At 46.8% G+C, this 16016-nt stretch overlaps 1 protein-coding gene across 6 annotated transcripts in view; it reads left to right on the forward strand.

Annotated features, from left to right (window-relative positions):
* LOC109858709 (protein groucho-1-like) overlaps positions 1–16016 on the forward strand; it is a 74658-nt gene that overhangs the window by 55747 nt on the left and 2895 nt on the right. For 5 of the 6 annotated variants that reach the window (XM_020436237.1, XM_020436229.1, XM_020436246.1 and 2 more), the window contains 5 exons: positions 11746–11865; positions 11945–12227; positions 12385–12640; positions 14774–15049; positions 15375–15978. In XM_020436237.1, coding sequence (XP_020291826.1) covers positions 11746–11865; positions 11945–12227; positions 12385–12640; positions 14774–15049; positions 15375–15978 — 1539 coding nt within the window. The remainder of the gene's footprint in view (positions 1–11745; positions 11866–11944; positions 12228–12384; positions 12641–14773; positions 15050–15374; positions 15979–16016) is intronic. The other variant, XM_020436255.1, reaches the window with a different exon arrangement.

Here is a 16016-nt window from a genome sequence, read left to right on the forward strand (position 1 = left end):
AAGCGGAAGAAAGATATATACATATCTATATACACACGGAATGGCAAGAAGCGAGGAGAGAAGCAAGGAGGCGTCTCAAATCGAAAACCGACGACAGTCAGAGAGAATCCGAGTCGTTATTATTCGCGCACCCTCCCTTAAAGTCCTCTTCTTTCATTCTTTGAAACTTTTCGCTTCCTCCACCCGCTTTCTCTATCTCTCTCTCTCTCTCTTTATCACGTGCGGCTTCTACGCGCTTTCGGGATTCTCGGGACCCGAGGAAATATTTCCTCTGTGCGTTTTTCGCGGAAACACACACAGACACACACTTCGAGTTTTGCTCGAGAACGCGGAAAAGAAGCCTCGACGCCTACAGGTCGACGTTATCGACGTCGTCGACGTCGTCGCGGAAGGTCGGGAAAAAGAAAAAGAAGCCCGGCGTCTACGCGAGCTACTCTCGACACTCTTTTCTCTCCGCGCGTCATCCCTCTCGCCGCGGAGAGAGGCGTCGACTCATAACGAATTCATAAAACACAGTTGAAGCGGCTGCTCTCCCCTTGCGGTATAAAAATGAAGATCGGCGAGAAGAAGGGAGATAAAAAAAAAAAAAAAAGAAAGGAAAAAAAACCCGCGGACGACCGTGGAATATTTATTTATTGCTATCGTTCGCGTTTCTCGCGCTGGGCGAGAAAAGAGAGGACTTCAAAGTTATTACCCTCGGTTTTTTTTTTTTTTTTTCCAGCGAGACATGCTCAATAAGCACGGGACGACTTAATTAAATCGCGCGCGACGTTCATGCCTCATTTCGGACGGCTCGCGGTGATTAGATTGTTGCGACGAGAGAGAGAGAGAGAGAGCTGGTAATTTCAATAACAACGAAAAGAAATACTCGTGAAACGCGGTGATTTACCATCTCTCCCTCTCCCTTACCGCGATTTTCCACAGCCAGATATTGTGTTTCATATTTTTACCACTTATCAATTTCCGAATGACACGGAGATTGCTACTGGAAACTAATAGAATTTTTGTCGAACGTTAAGCGTATAATCAAATGTCGTGTCGGAGAGGAAAATTGTACCTCATAGTTCGGCATTGCCGCACTGGGCGACGCTGTGGTATCACCACAACAGTTGCAATTTTTAAACGTTTAATCGAAATCGATTTCGCAGTGTGCATAAGCTCCCGGCGCGGACTCAACGATCGTCGCGGCGATTATAGGATAGACGGTCGCTGCTCTCCAGGAGCTGGTAGTTAAAAATCGGCCGCGAATCGAGACGCCACGATATCGATTGTTCGTTCTCCCCGCACTCTCTTTCTCTCTCTCTCTCTCTCTCTCTCTCTCTCTCTCTCATACCACTTTCTCGCTTTTTCCTTGGTTCAGCCATTTTCCGGCAGTTCGTTCTCCATTGGTCGCGGAGCTCGCGGTCGCGTTACTCTTTTTCCAACTTTTACGCCACCCTCTCACATCCCGCTCTCTCGCCCGCGCCTAGCCTCTTCCATCCTATCATCCCCTACCCGCCTTTTTAATCCCATCACAGAGTCGAGCGCGCACCAACGAGGCTGTCGCCGGAGGTCGGTAAATTAAATCTCGAATAAAGTGCAAATAAACGAGCAAGGGGGGAAGAGCGGGCGGCAGAGAAGAGAGGCGTTACCCGGGTGGTGGTCGAAAGTGCGGTACAAAAAAGCGACAGGGTGAGAGCGCAAAAAAAGCCAGCAGAGAGAGGAAAGAGAAAGAGAGATGAAAGTGGGGGAGGGAGGTTACACAAAGAGGGAGAGAAGGAGAGAGAGAAACCAAAAGAGAAAGAGAGAAAGAGAGAGAAAAAAAGAGAGAAAGAGATAAAAGAGGGAACTGACGCGCGAGAGTGTAATTTATTTTAATTAGAGTGGCTGCATTATGTAAGCGGGTGAAGCACCGATGAAAGGGTTTGAAAGGGTCGAGAGATTCTGACACCGACCCCCCGACCAACATCCCTTTCCGCTAACACCCTGTCTACCCTCTGGAACAGACTAATTCGCTCTTGCCCAGGGCTGTGAGGATTGCAAGAGAGGGTGGATCGTGTTTCGAAAGGTCGGTGTGAAGAAGACTCTCGGCCGGAATCTCGCGGCGTGATAATTAAAACCGTGGCTATGTGCATACTTCCCGCGATAATTGTTTACTTACATATCTATTAATGTATGTATTTTTATAATGTTAGCGTTGAACAAATAAATCAAGTTTTCAATGTATTTATCGAAAGAATCACGAGAAAAACGTTCGAACAACAGAGTTGTTCGTGACAAATGAATCTAATTTAAATTTTTATTCACAGGTTTCGCTAATAAATGCTTGACCTAGAATTTAATTACCGCCCAGCTCTTTTCAGCTCTCTAAATTAAACGGTTCGAACACGCGCGCGGGGGATGCCGCTTGAAAATCCTGAAGTGTGCATCTGACACGAGAAAGAGGGTGAGAGGGGCTACACGAGGCGCGAGTTACGCTCTTGAGTTAACTCACACCCCGTTCCTTAGTGGGCAAAGTAGAGAACCAGCCAATTCTCCTACCTTACCGACGCCTCTGATCTCGTTAGGAACGCATTAATTAATTTACAAGATGGCGGCGGTAGCAACGACGACGCTGGGTATAAGAGAGCAAGAGCCTCGTAGTACCGCGGCGCGTAGGGGTAGGGAAACGGCGACTAGGAGGTTGGGAGGGTGAGGGTTACTGCACGGCACGTTTTAATTACTAATTGAAACGTTCTCCTGCCATCTACCTACCGCGCCGATCCCGTAATTCCGTTTCTACGTTGCTGTCACTTTCACCCCCTCCCGATCCACCTTTAACTCCGACGCGATTCTCCATCTTCTCTACTATTCTCACACAGATTCCATCTTAATTATCCTTGTTCTCTCGAGAATATTTAATATATTTTTAAATACTTTGCATATATATATATATAAAGGTATATATATATATATATACATACATACACTTTATCTCCGCACCCCTTATTGTATTCTTGTCGTCTTTTTTTTCCTCCCGCGGTGCGCGACAGAGAAAACGGCGTAGATGTTCCCAACTCTCGACGGTGGAATTTATGAGACGGTGAATCTGCGGCTTTCGCGAATTAATTAATTAAAAACATCATGGCGGCTTAATAACGCGTCGCCTCGTCCGCTTTTCAGCCACACTTTATTTCTTCTCCTTTCTTTCTTTTTTCTTTTCTTCCCGCACAAAGTTGTTATGTAAATCGGTAAATCATGGAAGGTTAAATCCATTCCGGAGTGTAACTTGTACTGAGGTCTCAACGGATTATTTAATTATCTTCTCTTCTCTCGTATATTTAAATCCCGAAAAGTAGATTTAACTAAACATCAGCAGCAAATTATTGTATAACGCAATGTGTATTAGATGTTTAATTATTTTCGATCTTAATTATAATATTTATAAGAAAAAGGTGTACACACGATGAGATGAAGATCGTAATTGCGAAGAGTGACGACGGGGTGACAAAAAAGGCACTTCGTAACGCGTCCCAGTTTCACAGTCGATTGGCAACAAACCGTAATCGTTGAAAAAAGCGCATATATACATATGTATATTTTTAGGTTGCGTGCGCAACGCGATTCCAATCAGAGCGCAACAGATCGGTGGTTTTATAGGTATTGCGCGCGCTGTGCCGCCGCCAACCAACCGATCGATGACGATTCTGCGAAACGGAATAAAGCGTCTCCCGGTATTTATTACACGACGGCGGCGGCGGCGGAGTGCGGATACCGTAGGTGCGGTTGGGAACAATTTTAACAGCGGTGCCTCAACAATCGCTTCGTCGCGGTCTTTTACGATCGATTCGCTCTCGGCTCTCGCTCGCGGCTTTCGTTCCGGCTCGTGTCCGCGCCGCCGATATTTACACCCGTCGTTTGTAGCGCCGTTGTGTTGGGCGCGCGCGTTACGCGCGCGCAATAAGCCAATGTCACAATTTCCAACCGAGAAATTAACGCGAGTTATTTACGCGCACCGTAATTCCGTTAGGTTATGCGATTTTTTTCTTTCCCAGATTTCGCCGTAGATTTTTAACTTTTATGCGTTATTTAGACGTACAATTTGACAACGAACACTCTGCGGCATATTATTTATTTCCGTCATGTGAGAATAAATTGTAAAATTTATTGTAAAAGTAATTTTTGTTATTAAAATATGTGCAGATTGACGATGAAATTAACGATTATTATATGCGTGTGTGTAATGAACATGTCACGAATTATCCCTTCCGTAAGAAGACGCGCTTTTATGACTCCCGGTGCGCACCGCTTAACAGCCGACTAAGCTTTTTAATAATTCGCCGACCGATAATTAATCCGTAATTTAATGAGGCGGCTGCGAAATGCCGCTTGTATGGCAGGCAGCCGGCGCAAAGATCGACCGCTTCGTAATTGCGTCTTGGTGTACACTTCACAATATAATCGGCCGGCTGCGCACCGCGCGACGCGTTTTCCGTCGCTCTGTGAAGAGCTTTTTGTTTCGCGACGATAACGAGAAAAAGAGCGAGAGAGGGAGAAAGAGAGTGGAAGAGAACAGAGGAACGGGGATCGAAAAAGCAGAAGCGAGAATGGAAGAGCGGAGACGGGAAAAGAGAGCGAACGCGAAAGCGTGGATTTGTTATTAAAACGTTCCACTGGAAATAACAGGCGCTGTGCAACGCGCGACGGATGCAGTTTGCAAACGAGAACCGGGGGAGATACATAGTGAAGGATCATTATTTTATTCCATAAAGCCCCCGCGAGTTATACATGCACGCGATGTACGAAGGATAGTGAAAATCTGGAAATTCGCGAACACGCGTACATGTACATCTCGCAGCCTGCACGTCTCTTGATGGATACACAAGGAAAGAGAAGATCAAACAAAAATAACTCATAACAAAATATCGCGTGCAATTTCTGTTTCGCGCAAAAGAGGAGAATCTAACGTTTCAGTTTGCGTCTGTCTTGCTCGTTCGCCGGGCGTTTTGTATTCCGCTCGAATTTTCTGATCTAACGGCGCACACGTGGCCGCCTTTTGGCGAGCGTTCAAGAGGACAGTGGAATAACGTTTAACGTAGGAAGCCAATGAGGTTGCGCGCGCTCTTGTCTTTCCGGTGGAAGATACTGCCGCCATAAATCAGCCGGTCGATCGGGACGGGTGGCCAACCGGGCTCTCCCCCCTTCACCGTGTCTCTCTTTCTCTCTCTGTGTCTTTTCTTTCTCTTTCCTTACCCCTTTCGTTCCCCATTCTGTCTTGCTTGCCTGCCGGCAGTGCGCCTCGACGACGGCCATTAACTCTCTTTTTTGCGATGTGTAATGACCTTAAAGCGCTCATGGTTTACGAAGCCATTCGTTAAGGGGTAGGAGGGGGGACCTCTCCGCGCCGCGTTGGTAATCGCGCGAGAATGCACCTCCACGGGCATTGTTGCGTGCGATCTTTTTTTCTCCCTCTCGTCTCGTTTCCTCTCTTTCTCTCATCGACGGGCATCTGCTCGCGCCCCTCTTATACTCCTCGACTTTTTCTCGTCTTTCTTATTCCAACGTGCTAAAGGGATGAGAAAGAGAGAGAAGAGGGAGACGATGAGCTCGGCAGAAGGGCGAGATAATAGGAGAGAAGCGCCTGGTACACCGTTGAGCGTGCGCGCGCGAAATAAAGCGACCATCGGGATGCACCACAGGCTTTTCAATTACCCGTAGCTCCTCTTCCTCTCTTCTCACGGCGCACTTCGCTCCTTCGCTCGTTGGCCTCTTTTTTTCTTTCTCTCTTTCCCTCCTCTTCTTTACCCTTCTCTCTTTCCTCTCTCTTCTTTTTCTCTTCTTCCGAGGAAGTGACAGTATCAACGACATCAACAACCCTCGCGCGACAGTAACAACAAAAATATCCTTCTCTCGCTCATCCCCCTTTCTTCGTCCTTTTTCCCCTATGTCCGTTTTGTTGGCTCTTACCTCTTCCTCCGGCAGGGCGATAAAAATGTTTCCTCGTTGTCTTCTCCCTCGTGGATAACGCGCAGGCACTTTATGACAGGCTATTCTGTTGGCCCCTTATTTTCCCCGACCTGTTCTTGCTCGCGCAATCGTTCCCCCTCTCCCTCCCTTGTTTCCTCTTGCCTTTTACCACTGCACCTATTTTTCGTCTCGTTTTTCCCTCGCTCTCCTCAGTGCTCTTCGGCCGTGAGGTGCTCTTTCTCGGGAAGCTGTTGCCTCGTAAAAGAACCACTCACGTTCTCCCGGCTATCGCTGTCGTGAGACTCGGTGACTTAGCCGACAGCGCTCGGATGCGCTTTGAAAAATCGCGCGCAAGCAAGCAATAAGCTCGACGACGGTGTCTCGGGTCGAGTCGAGTGGGTATTCACGCGGCGCGCCAGCAGTGGCGTTGGCAGTTCACGTCAGAACCACATTTGTAATTAAAAACGTAATTAAAAGCAGTAATTACGAAGGCGCGACGCTCGATCGATCGATCGCTGAAGAAAAACGTGAGCGGATGAGACGGAAGACTTAAGCCTATCGAAGTTAGTTTCTGTCCTTTCGGTAGAATATATTTGTCCAATAAAAAAACCTGTCAAATTTTTTAAACGTTTTATATTCATTTTATTAACAACAAAATTCCTCTCTCCCCCGAGGATTCGCAATTTCCGTCTTCGCAAGCCGGAAAACGAGTTTGGAAACCAAAACCGTTCACGCCGTTGCGAGTTTCGCGGCGCGATAACGATAACTGTTGCACTATCGATCACGTGATGGAGGCCGCCTGTGTATACACGGAAGAAAGAGAACGGTGGCGACGAGAGGATGGTATGTGTATGTACGGGAGGGGGCGGGAGGGGACGATGGGGCGCGGTCCATACACACACGCGTTGCCGCATAAAATTGCAGAGCCAGCAGCGCGGCGCCGCCGAGCCGAGATAGCTGCAAACAGAGGCGAGTTAATTTAAAAATGCAAATTCCACCACGGGAATGCCGCGCCGGGGATGAAGGGAAAGAGAAAAAGAGAGAGGGGCGAGGAAGAGACAGGAAAAAAGCGCAGCGCCAGAAAACAACGGGCAAAACGCGAGAGAAAGGGAACTTTGCTATTTATGACCGTCGTCATAAATCATAGCGTTGTGAATTTCTGTCTGATTCGCCGCGCTGCCGCGCGAGCTTTATTTATATGTCGTCCAATTTGAGCGGGTCCGATTGCGAGAAACGCGTTCTTCCGTTGAAAAATTTCGACGGCGACAATCCGCATCCCGTGTACATCTCTGGCAAACAGCGCGACGTTTATATGAATAAATTCCTATTCTCGTGAAGCGACTGTGTCGCAACGTTGAAGCTTTTATTTCAAAAACGCGCGCGCGCGCGCAAATGCGACCTAAATAATCTTGTATCTAAAAAAGAAATCCGATTTGCCTCTCCTCTCCTTTCCACTCCTCGTGGAAAAGCGCACAGATATTGGGAAGGGATTTGTTTTCGTCGAGCAACTCGATTCGGACAAGCCGCGCGGAAAAAGATCATTTCGAGCGAAACGGGAGAATATCCGCGGGTCGTTGCGCGCGTCGCGCGGTAATAAAAATTCGCGCGCACTAATTGCCGATATGACGAATGCACACTGGATTTGACCTAGTGACACGACGAGTACGCGCCAGATTCTGCGAATCGATTACCGCGTCGCACACGCTCCGACGAGCGATCATTAAAAATTCCATGCATCCGCGAGTAAGCTGCGCGCCGCGCGCCACATAGCTCGGAGCAAGCGAGCGAGCGAGAGAGTCCCGTGTCGCCCCCGAAATTGCACTCATCCGGTCTAGATTTCGTCATGAATCTCGTCGCCGAGATAGCTCGCACAGGCGCGATTTCGGTAATTAAATTAATCGATCGGTGCGCGACGCGAAACGAAAATCGCAGATCGGCCGCGTTGAATATTCAGAAGCCAAGTTATTCTCAAGCGAGTACGAAATCGGCGAAATGGCAAAAAATGTAATTTAATGCCACCCCGAAATTTGTCTATATTCGGATACTCTACTTGCAAATTGCGTTCCCTGTATGGCAATTTGATTCGACAATTCGAAAGTCGAAAGCGTTCATCTCTATCGTATACTGGATGACTGTACGAGATTCGTCGAGACGCGCAGTAATGGTCGGACGCATTTAGACGAACATCTCCCGCTGCGGCGTAAAATAGCACAATGTCCGTTAGCCACGAGCATCTCCGTCGTCGGGGGTATCGCATCGCGACAATCCGCACGGAATCCCAATTTCTCGATGTCTCCTCGTCCCAAGCGCGTTCCACGAACGACAACAACGGCGACGACTTGGTTTGAGAGCCACTGGGTGCAATCTTGTACCAGCTGGGGTTTGCGGAGTCTTGGGAGACGCGACTCCGGCTCGTAACCTTCTCTCTCGGGGTCCTAGCCACGACGACGAGAGTGGAGTGAGGAATAGGGAAACAGGCACCACAGGCAGGCAGGCAGGCAGGCAGGCGGCCGGGGGCGAGTTGGTCTACATAGGGTGAGAGTGCGCGAGTGGTAGCGGCAGCAAGAGGAGAGGAGAAAAGGAAAGGAGAGAGAAGAAGCTGCCGAGGAGGAGGAGGAGGAGAGAGAGAGAGAGAGAGAGAGAAGATAGAAAGAGGATGGTGGGTGGTCGGTCGGTGGCTTGGGATATATCCGTAAGGTTAGGGTGGTTGAGTCGAGACGAGGCGCCGTGGCGAAGGAGTCGCTCACTCACTTACCACCCTCATGGCTGCGACCGCCAACCCCAATACCATGCACACGGCCAAAGCCGTCTTCCTCCTTTCCCGTCCCCCGGTCTTTTCCACCGCCGTCGTCTCACCACTCTCGCGTCTCACCCTCGAAAGAGCCACCCCTGTACTGTACTTCGGTGCTGCTGCTTGCCAAGTTGCTTGCCTGCCTGCCTGCTTGCGGACCAAGTCGTCCCTAACACTACAAAGTCTATATATCTACGGTATACCCGCAGCTCCTCCTACACGCCACCGCCGCCTTCCTCCTTCTCCTTCTCCCTAAAGGTACCAACCCCCATATTGATCGTGGCACGAATCCTCTTTGTGGGTGAGGGTGGTATGGATAGCCGACGGGATAGGTGTAAGTAAACTTACGTGAATGGAAGGCGGGCCGCGTGTGTATCGTTTCTTCGCTGAGGGTGTATACACGTCGCGTGTATATATGCGTGTTACATACACACATATTATACAGCACACACACACACATATATACATATATATATATATATGTGTGTGTACACTGGCAAACTAGAAAGCAAGAGAGAATAGAAACGAGAAGCTCTCTTACGAAACGACATTGCGAGCTATCGGCGTCTCGATATGCGGAGGGAGGGAAGGAGAAAAAGGGATGCGTTTACCCGAAGACGAGACTTCCGGATACATATCTACTATGGAGTACGCAGCGTCGAGAGAAGGCGCATGTTTTCGCGTGATTTTCCATGAAGCTGAAATTGAGTCGCCGACTTTTTCATAAAACTGTTCAATGCATATTCACGAAAAGTTATTCGAAAGATATATTTCAATAGTTATTTGCGAAGTTACCTCGAATGTCTTCAGTTCGCAAGAATTAACGAGATTTTATTCTCTGGTCGACCGCGTATTTGTGTAAATCTTCCCAATCATTTCTCTCGGACGCGTTCATCTTCTACACGCCCTTCGTCATGTCCCTTCCTCCGGACAAAAGATTCTTTTTCTTTCGTGAGATTCTCTGCTTTCAGCGACACGACACGACAGTCGTCTCATCTGCTTCGCTGGATAACCCTCGGATAAGCAGTGACCGACTGTTCCCGGGATAACGAGAGGACTATCCTTTCTTCTTACGCGAAATCGCAAGAAAAAGATCCTCCACTCTCCCCCGGGATTCTTTCGCGAGGAAAACTCGAAAGAGGCACGTAATACGACTCCTGGGGAATCCTTTTCTTCCGAGAATCTTTCATGACATGAGCGAGGCGCGTGTTTGCGGGACTTCTCTTCCGCGCTCTCACTCTTCTCCGGGGGAGGAGGAAAGAGGAGCAAAAGCTTTTTATTTTTCTTTTCTCTTTTCTTCTCTTTCGTCGCTACTGCCGCACCGTTGTCGTGAAACGAGAGAAACATGCTCGCTTGATTTTTCCACGTCGTGAGATTTCGTGCTCCCGTACACGCCGAGCGACGACGTTCCCTTTCCCTGAGCGATTTCTTCATCGGTGTTTACGCGCAAGACCCGCGTCTGTGTGATACGCTTATCCTCGCAAAATGTAATTTCGCACGTTAATCACCCTCCCCGGTACGCCAGACACATTCGTGCGCCGCGTTATTTGCGTCTCTCAAGAGAGGTGCCGTTTTTTTTTATTTCCCTTCACTTCGAAGCGTTTCGGCCGACAGAAGGAGGAGATAATACCGGGGCGACAAAGTAATGGACCGAAAGAGCGAGAAAGGTGACAGCAATAGAGAAGGAGTGAAGAAGGAAGAACGAAGGGTAATTGAGGAGAGGAGATTTACTTCGACATCGGGAGCGACGGTTTACGATAGGGGCTCTCAAGCGAGAGTGTTGGCTGTTACGTTCTCTCTAGAATATGTCTGCAATATTTTTGCACTATTAGACCGCCGGTCTCTTTGTTCCGCAAAGAGATGACTAGTTTTTTATGCGCAATCGAATCGCTTCGACCGCCGATAAATATTTTTATTGAGAATTTTTTGTACAACTCGCAAACGTGACGAAACGTCATAAATTTCCAAATTTACACACTTCTCTATTTTTTATTTTTATTTGTTGTTTATTTTTGTATTTGTTGTTTGTGAACATTTTTGTATAAATTTTTTGTTTTTAATAAAATAATTAATGCACGTTATGTTATTATTTCTAGGCAAATTCAGAAAGTTGTACCTGTAGATGCAAGAACGTTTCCAAATTTTATATCTTTTATCTTTGAAAATTTGGCCTCGGTTTCTTTGCTATATTCAGACAAATCGATACGGAAGTGGACAAGTCATGGCATAAAATCGCAAACGCCGAGATCCTATTTTTATTATACGAAGTCGCAAGATGGAACGCGCATTTATATATCAGAGACAAAAAAAGACCTGCCACTTATATATATATATATGAAGGTATGTGAACGATGAGCGACTGTTTTACCGTCAATAAACTGTCGCTCGTAAAATTTCTCATCGATGTCTTTCGATCCGGAAAATATTTTTGTACCGACGACTTCTTAGACGTTCACGCGAAAACGCGAAGACGTGTTGCACGAAAATTTGTCGAGTTGATAATTTTTCTTTTCTTTTGTTTTTACTTTACTAGTTGTTCAATAATCTAATTTTCAATATTATTCTATAATGAGATTCTATTGTACTGCGAAATCCCATACATACGCGATACGCGCGAGATTTCGAAAGGAGTTCTGTACTATGTGATAAACAAGGTGGCAAGGTGTCGTCAATATGACGTTCCTGTTTGTAACTATACCGACGACAAATTGCGCTACCTGGAAAAGAATTTATCATCTCTCTCTCTCTCTCTCTCTCTCTTTCTTTTCTCCATCAATCGACAATTCCCTTCAATCACAATAGATCCTCAGTATGTTCTCGTAGAAATCTACGAGAAAGTAAGTTCAGTCCGTAAACATCTTGAGTAAATCCCATAGATTTCTATAATCGGATTAACTGCGCGGAACGAGAATAGATGTTTTTTTTTCCTTCAGAAAACTCACAAAGTGTCTTTTATTGAATAATTCAAATAATTCCGTCAGAGATTTCAAAATCTAAAATGTCGATGTTGCGATCTTTGTTTTTTGCAGAGAAATTCGATATCACCCGCAGAACGAGAGAAATACAGACCGCGCAGCACACCTGATCCGCAACACGATCATCTGCCTCTGAAGAAGATGAAAAAGGAGCACGACAAGGACATTGGCCATGTAGGTATTCCAAATTAGCACTCCATGTTATGCGATTCTTGGGCCGTTTTAATGAAGCCGTGCACGTTCTCCCCGACAGCAAAGCGATGGTGAAAAGAGCGACCAAGATCTGGTGGTGGACGACGCGAGCGAGGGTCCGACCAGTCCAGCGGCAAATGGCACCGCGTCGCCGCGCGAGAACGGTCTCGATAAACTGGGTCCGTCTTCGGTGCCGCTCAGCGGCCAGGTGAAGAAGGAGGTGCCGCCACCGTCCCCTAGGAGCGGCACCAGCAGCAACGCGAGCACTCCCTCGGCCAAGAAAATGGAGGAACGTGAGAAACCGACGACACCAATCTCGAAACCAGTTACGCCAACATCCGCAGGTACGTTTATTTAGGATCTTTGTGAATTCGAGCATGAAACTTGACACACAAACATCGGAGTAGAAATTTACACATGGTATTTACATGCCTGTCAATATATATTAGAAATAAAAATAAACATCTTGGGGAAGTAATCAATTAATTGATTTCGCCGTAGGTGGAAGCAGTTCCGGTTCAGGTGGGTTGAAACCATCGAGTTCCACCAAACCACTGGTCTCGGCATCGGTGGTCGGTCCTTATCCGCACTATCCGCCACCGCATCATCCGCCCGCGGGACCTCACGTGGACATGCTGGGCTATCCCTCGGCGACGCTCAATGGCTATCCTACGAGACCGCCTCTTCAGCAGCTTTACGATCCTCACACTATGAGAGCGCCGCTCGGACCGATCGGTGTTCCGCCCGGTGGCAAACCGTGAGTGTTTTCTTCCTCACGTTCGCAATCGCTTTCGCAATTTGTATACGCAGAAAAAAAATTTTGTTGCCACAACAAATTTGTTATTGCTATTACATCTTTGTAATGACAGCGAAAAAAGTTTGGTTCTCTGATCAAAGTTTCATTTTATTGATACTATTGTAAAACTCGTTTTGCTCGAGAAATATAAAAGTTTTGCTGAATAAATGTTTTTTGTACAAACATTTTAATTCGCTACTAAAGCAAATCATCTCTTTTTCAGCAGATATTTTTACTATTGTAACAAAAAAAAACTGTTGCTGCTGATATATAAATTTATCATAACAGCAAATACAATTTGCTACTGATCATGAAACCGAGTTTTGAAATGTCGCGTCGGTCTTAGCGCATAGACTTCAGGAATATATAGAGCTATACTGCAAGGAATATAGATGATAATGGCTGCTTTCCTTTTAGGAGACACAGTCGACGCAAGTCGACACAAGAGTCATTCTGTCTTTGTTTCTCACTGAATACTGAACAAAAACAGAATGACTTTTGTGTCGACTTGTGTCAACTGTGTCTCTTAAAAGGAAAGCAGCCAATAAGAGAAGTAGTACTAAGACTAAGGCTAATTCAGTGAGCGCTTAGAAATGTTCGATATTAAGGCCCATCTACATAAAAGTCTGCATCAGACGCAGACACAAGTCTCACGGAATTGACCAATCGACAAACGTGATTAGTCAATTCCTCAGACCCGCGTCTGCGTCTTATAGATAGCCCTTACAACGCAGACGCAGGTCGCAAGTCTCGCTACACACGTACAGAAGTGTGTGTGTAGCCCTTGAGCCACTAAGAAATCAAGTCTACAAGAATGTGCCGAACGAACCGAACAAAACTCTACATATGTGAGCCGAATGCTATCGAACGTAACCGAGAGTTACCGAAGTCAGTGTCTTGATCTTGACTCTCTTACGTCCATAGTCGATTTTCTTCATACGCAGTTAGTGCTCTATACGTCTATATGTTCCTTCGTTGAGAAAGTGTTTGAATTCGATAAAAAGAGCTGTTGCGTCAGCCGTGCCGGCTGGACGTGCGTAGTTACGCTTAAATATTTTTGGACTTTTTTTCGGTGTTTTTTTACACTGATTTGTTTGTTTGGTAGTGTTTTTAACAAAAGTATAACTCCGTGTCTTGGTGTCGAGTAGCCAACCCACGGTTTTAGACCTAGTAATACTATTTATGAGTGGTAGGGGGACTTGCGTTGTAAGTTTATCCTGCCGGGGGACAGTAAACGTGTACACATCCGCGATCGAGTAATACGTAGTAGTCACTAAAATCCAGTTCACAACAAAGACTTAGCCCACTTTAGTGTTATTTATCTACGGTGTTTACACACACCCAATCAAAGACTGGCCGTTGCCTTAACCGTACAGGTGGCGTGGGGCCATAAATGCAAAGAAGAAGAAGTTTGAATTCGATATATCGATCTCTTATCGATTCTAAATACAACGCCATCTGCGTTTATTTGAAAATACAGCGCGAATAGCACAATTTTCTCTGTTCTAACGTTTCCTTCGGGAAAATCAGACATTCCGAACATAACCACTATGAGCAACTATTACGCAGGAATATAATCGCTATACTTTAATACGCGAGTGATTCTACTTTACCTATTCGGTAAAAAACTATCTATATCATCACCGGTGTGATCTACCGAAAGGAGTACAAATTGAACAACGATGAATAACAACGCATTGCTCTGGGAGTCTATCAGACCCCGGTTAGAATCTTATTGATGTCATATTTATGTTTTCGTGGACATTTTAAGGCCTGATTTATACATTTACATAGATTACAAGAATATTTTGGGAAGGAACAAAAGTGGCTTGTTAATGTAGCAACTTTGTTCAAAATCTATTGTTATTTCAGCAAAATTGATAATACATTGAGAACCAACTTATTATAAAATATTTTCAAGATTTAAACAAATATTTTGAACAAATAAAATTAGTTTTTTAGCAAGATTTTTTTCACTGGTCCCAAAATAAACAAGTTTGCTATAGCAGTGAAAAACTTGCTGTGCCAACAAAGTTTTTTTTTCCGTGTACGTTTTATCGGTTGCGGGATCTTACGGGATCTCTTTTTTCGCAGTGCGTATAGCTTCCACGTTTCCAGCGAAGGAACGATGCAGCCGGTGCCGTTCCCGCAGGACGCGCTCATCGGTCCCGGCATTCCGCGTCACGCGCGTCAGATAAACACTCTCACTCACGGTGAGGTAGTCTGCGCGGTGACGATCTCGAATCCGACCAAGTACGTCTACACCGGTGGCAAAGGCTGCGTCAAAGTGTGGGACATCAGTCAGGGCGCCAACGGCAGCACAAAACCCGTCTCGCAGCTTGATTGCTTGCAACGCGACAACTACATCAGGTCAGTCGTAGTGGTAACACGTGTTGTCTTGATTCGCTATTCGTGACACATTAACTCCCCCAAATGCTATATGCGGTCGATGTAATTAATTTTCGACTGAATTCTGAATGACGTTTAGTCGTGTCCGGCTGGTTGTATATCACGAAGCAGCCCGGCATCGATTTCACTGCGTACATTTTCGGTACACATTTATCCCCGCCTCTCTCCCCTCTCATTTCGTATGTGTCAATGCGCGTGTGAGCGAGATTATTTAAAGCGCGCACAAATAGCATCGTTCAACAATAAGCGAGATTCTAACAATGTGTTTGTCGTTCAATGTCACCAGGTCGGTCAAACTGCTGCCCGACGGTAGGACTCTGATTGTGGGCGGTGAGGCGAGTAATCTCAGCATCTGGGATCTGGCGAGCCCGACGCCGCGAATCAAGGCGGAATTGACTTCCTCCGCGCCCGCGTGCTACGCACTAGCCATTTCGCCAGACTCGAAGGTCTGCTTCAGTTGCTGCAGCGACGGCAACATTGCCGTATGGGATCTGCAGAATCAGACATTGGTCAGACAGTTCCAAGGCCACACGGACGGCGCGTCGTGCATCGACATCTCCGCCGACGGTTCGAAGCTCTGGACGGGCGGTCTCGACAATACCGTGCGCTCCTGGGACCTGCGGGAGGGCAGGCAGTTGCAGCAGCACGACTTCACGTCGCAGATATTCTCCCTGGGATACTGCCCGACCGGCGAGTGGCTGGCTGTGGGTATGGAGAATTCGAATGTCGAGGTACTTCACGCCACGAAGCCCGACAAGTATCAGCTGCATCTACACGAGTCTTGCGTGCTCTCGTTACGTTTCGCTTCGTGCGGCAAGTGGTTCGTCTCCACCGGCAAGGACAACTTACTTAACGCGTGGCGCACGCCATACGGCGCATCGATATTCCAGGTTGGTTGCCGCGTAACGTAAATTACTAGTTTACTTTC

This window comes from Pseudomyrmex gracilis, unplaced genomic scaffold (assembly GCF_002006095.1).
Source record: "Pseudomyrmex gracilis isolate BER0280 unplaced genomic scaffold, ASM200609v1 scaffold_6, whole genome shotgun sequence".
In the NCBI taxonomy this organism is placed as follows: domain Eukaryota; kingdom Metazoa; phylum Arthropoda; class Insecta; order Hymenoptera; family Formicidae; genus Pseudomyrmex; species Pseudomyrmex gracilis.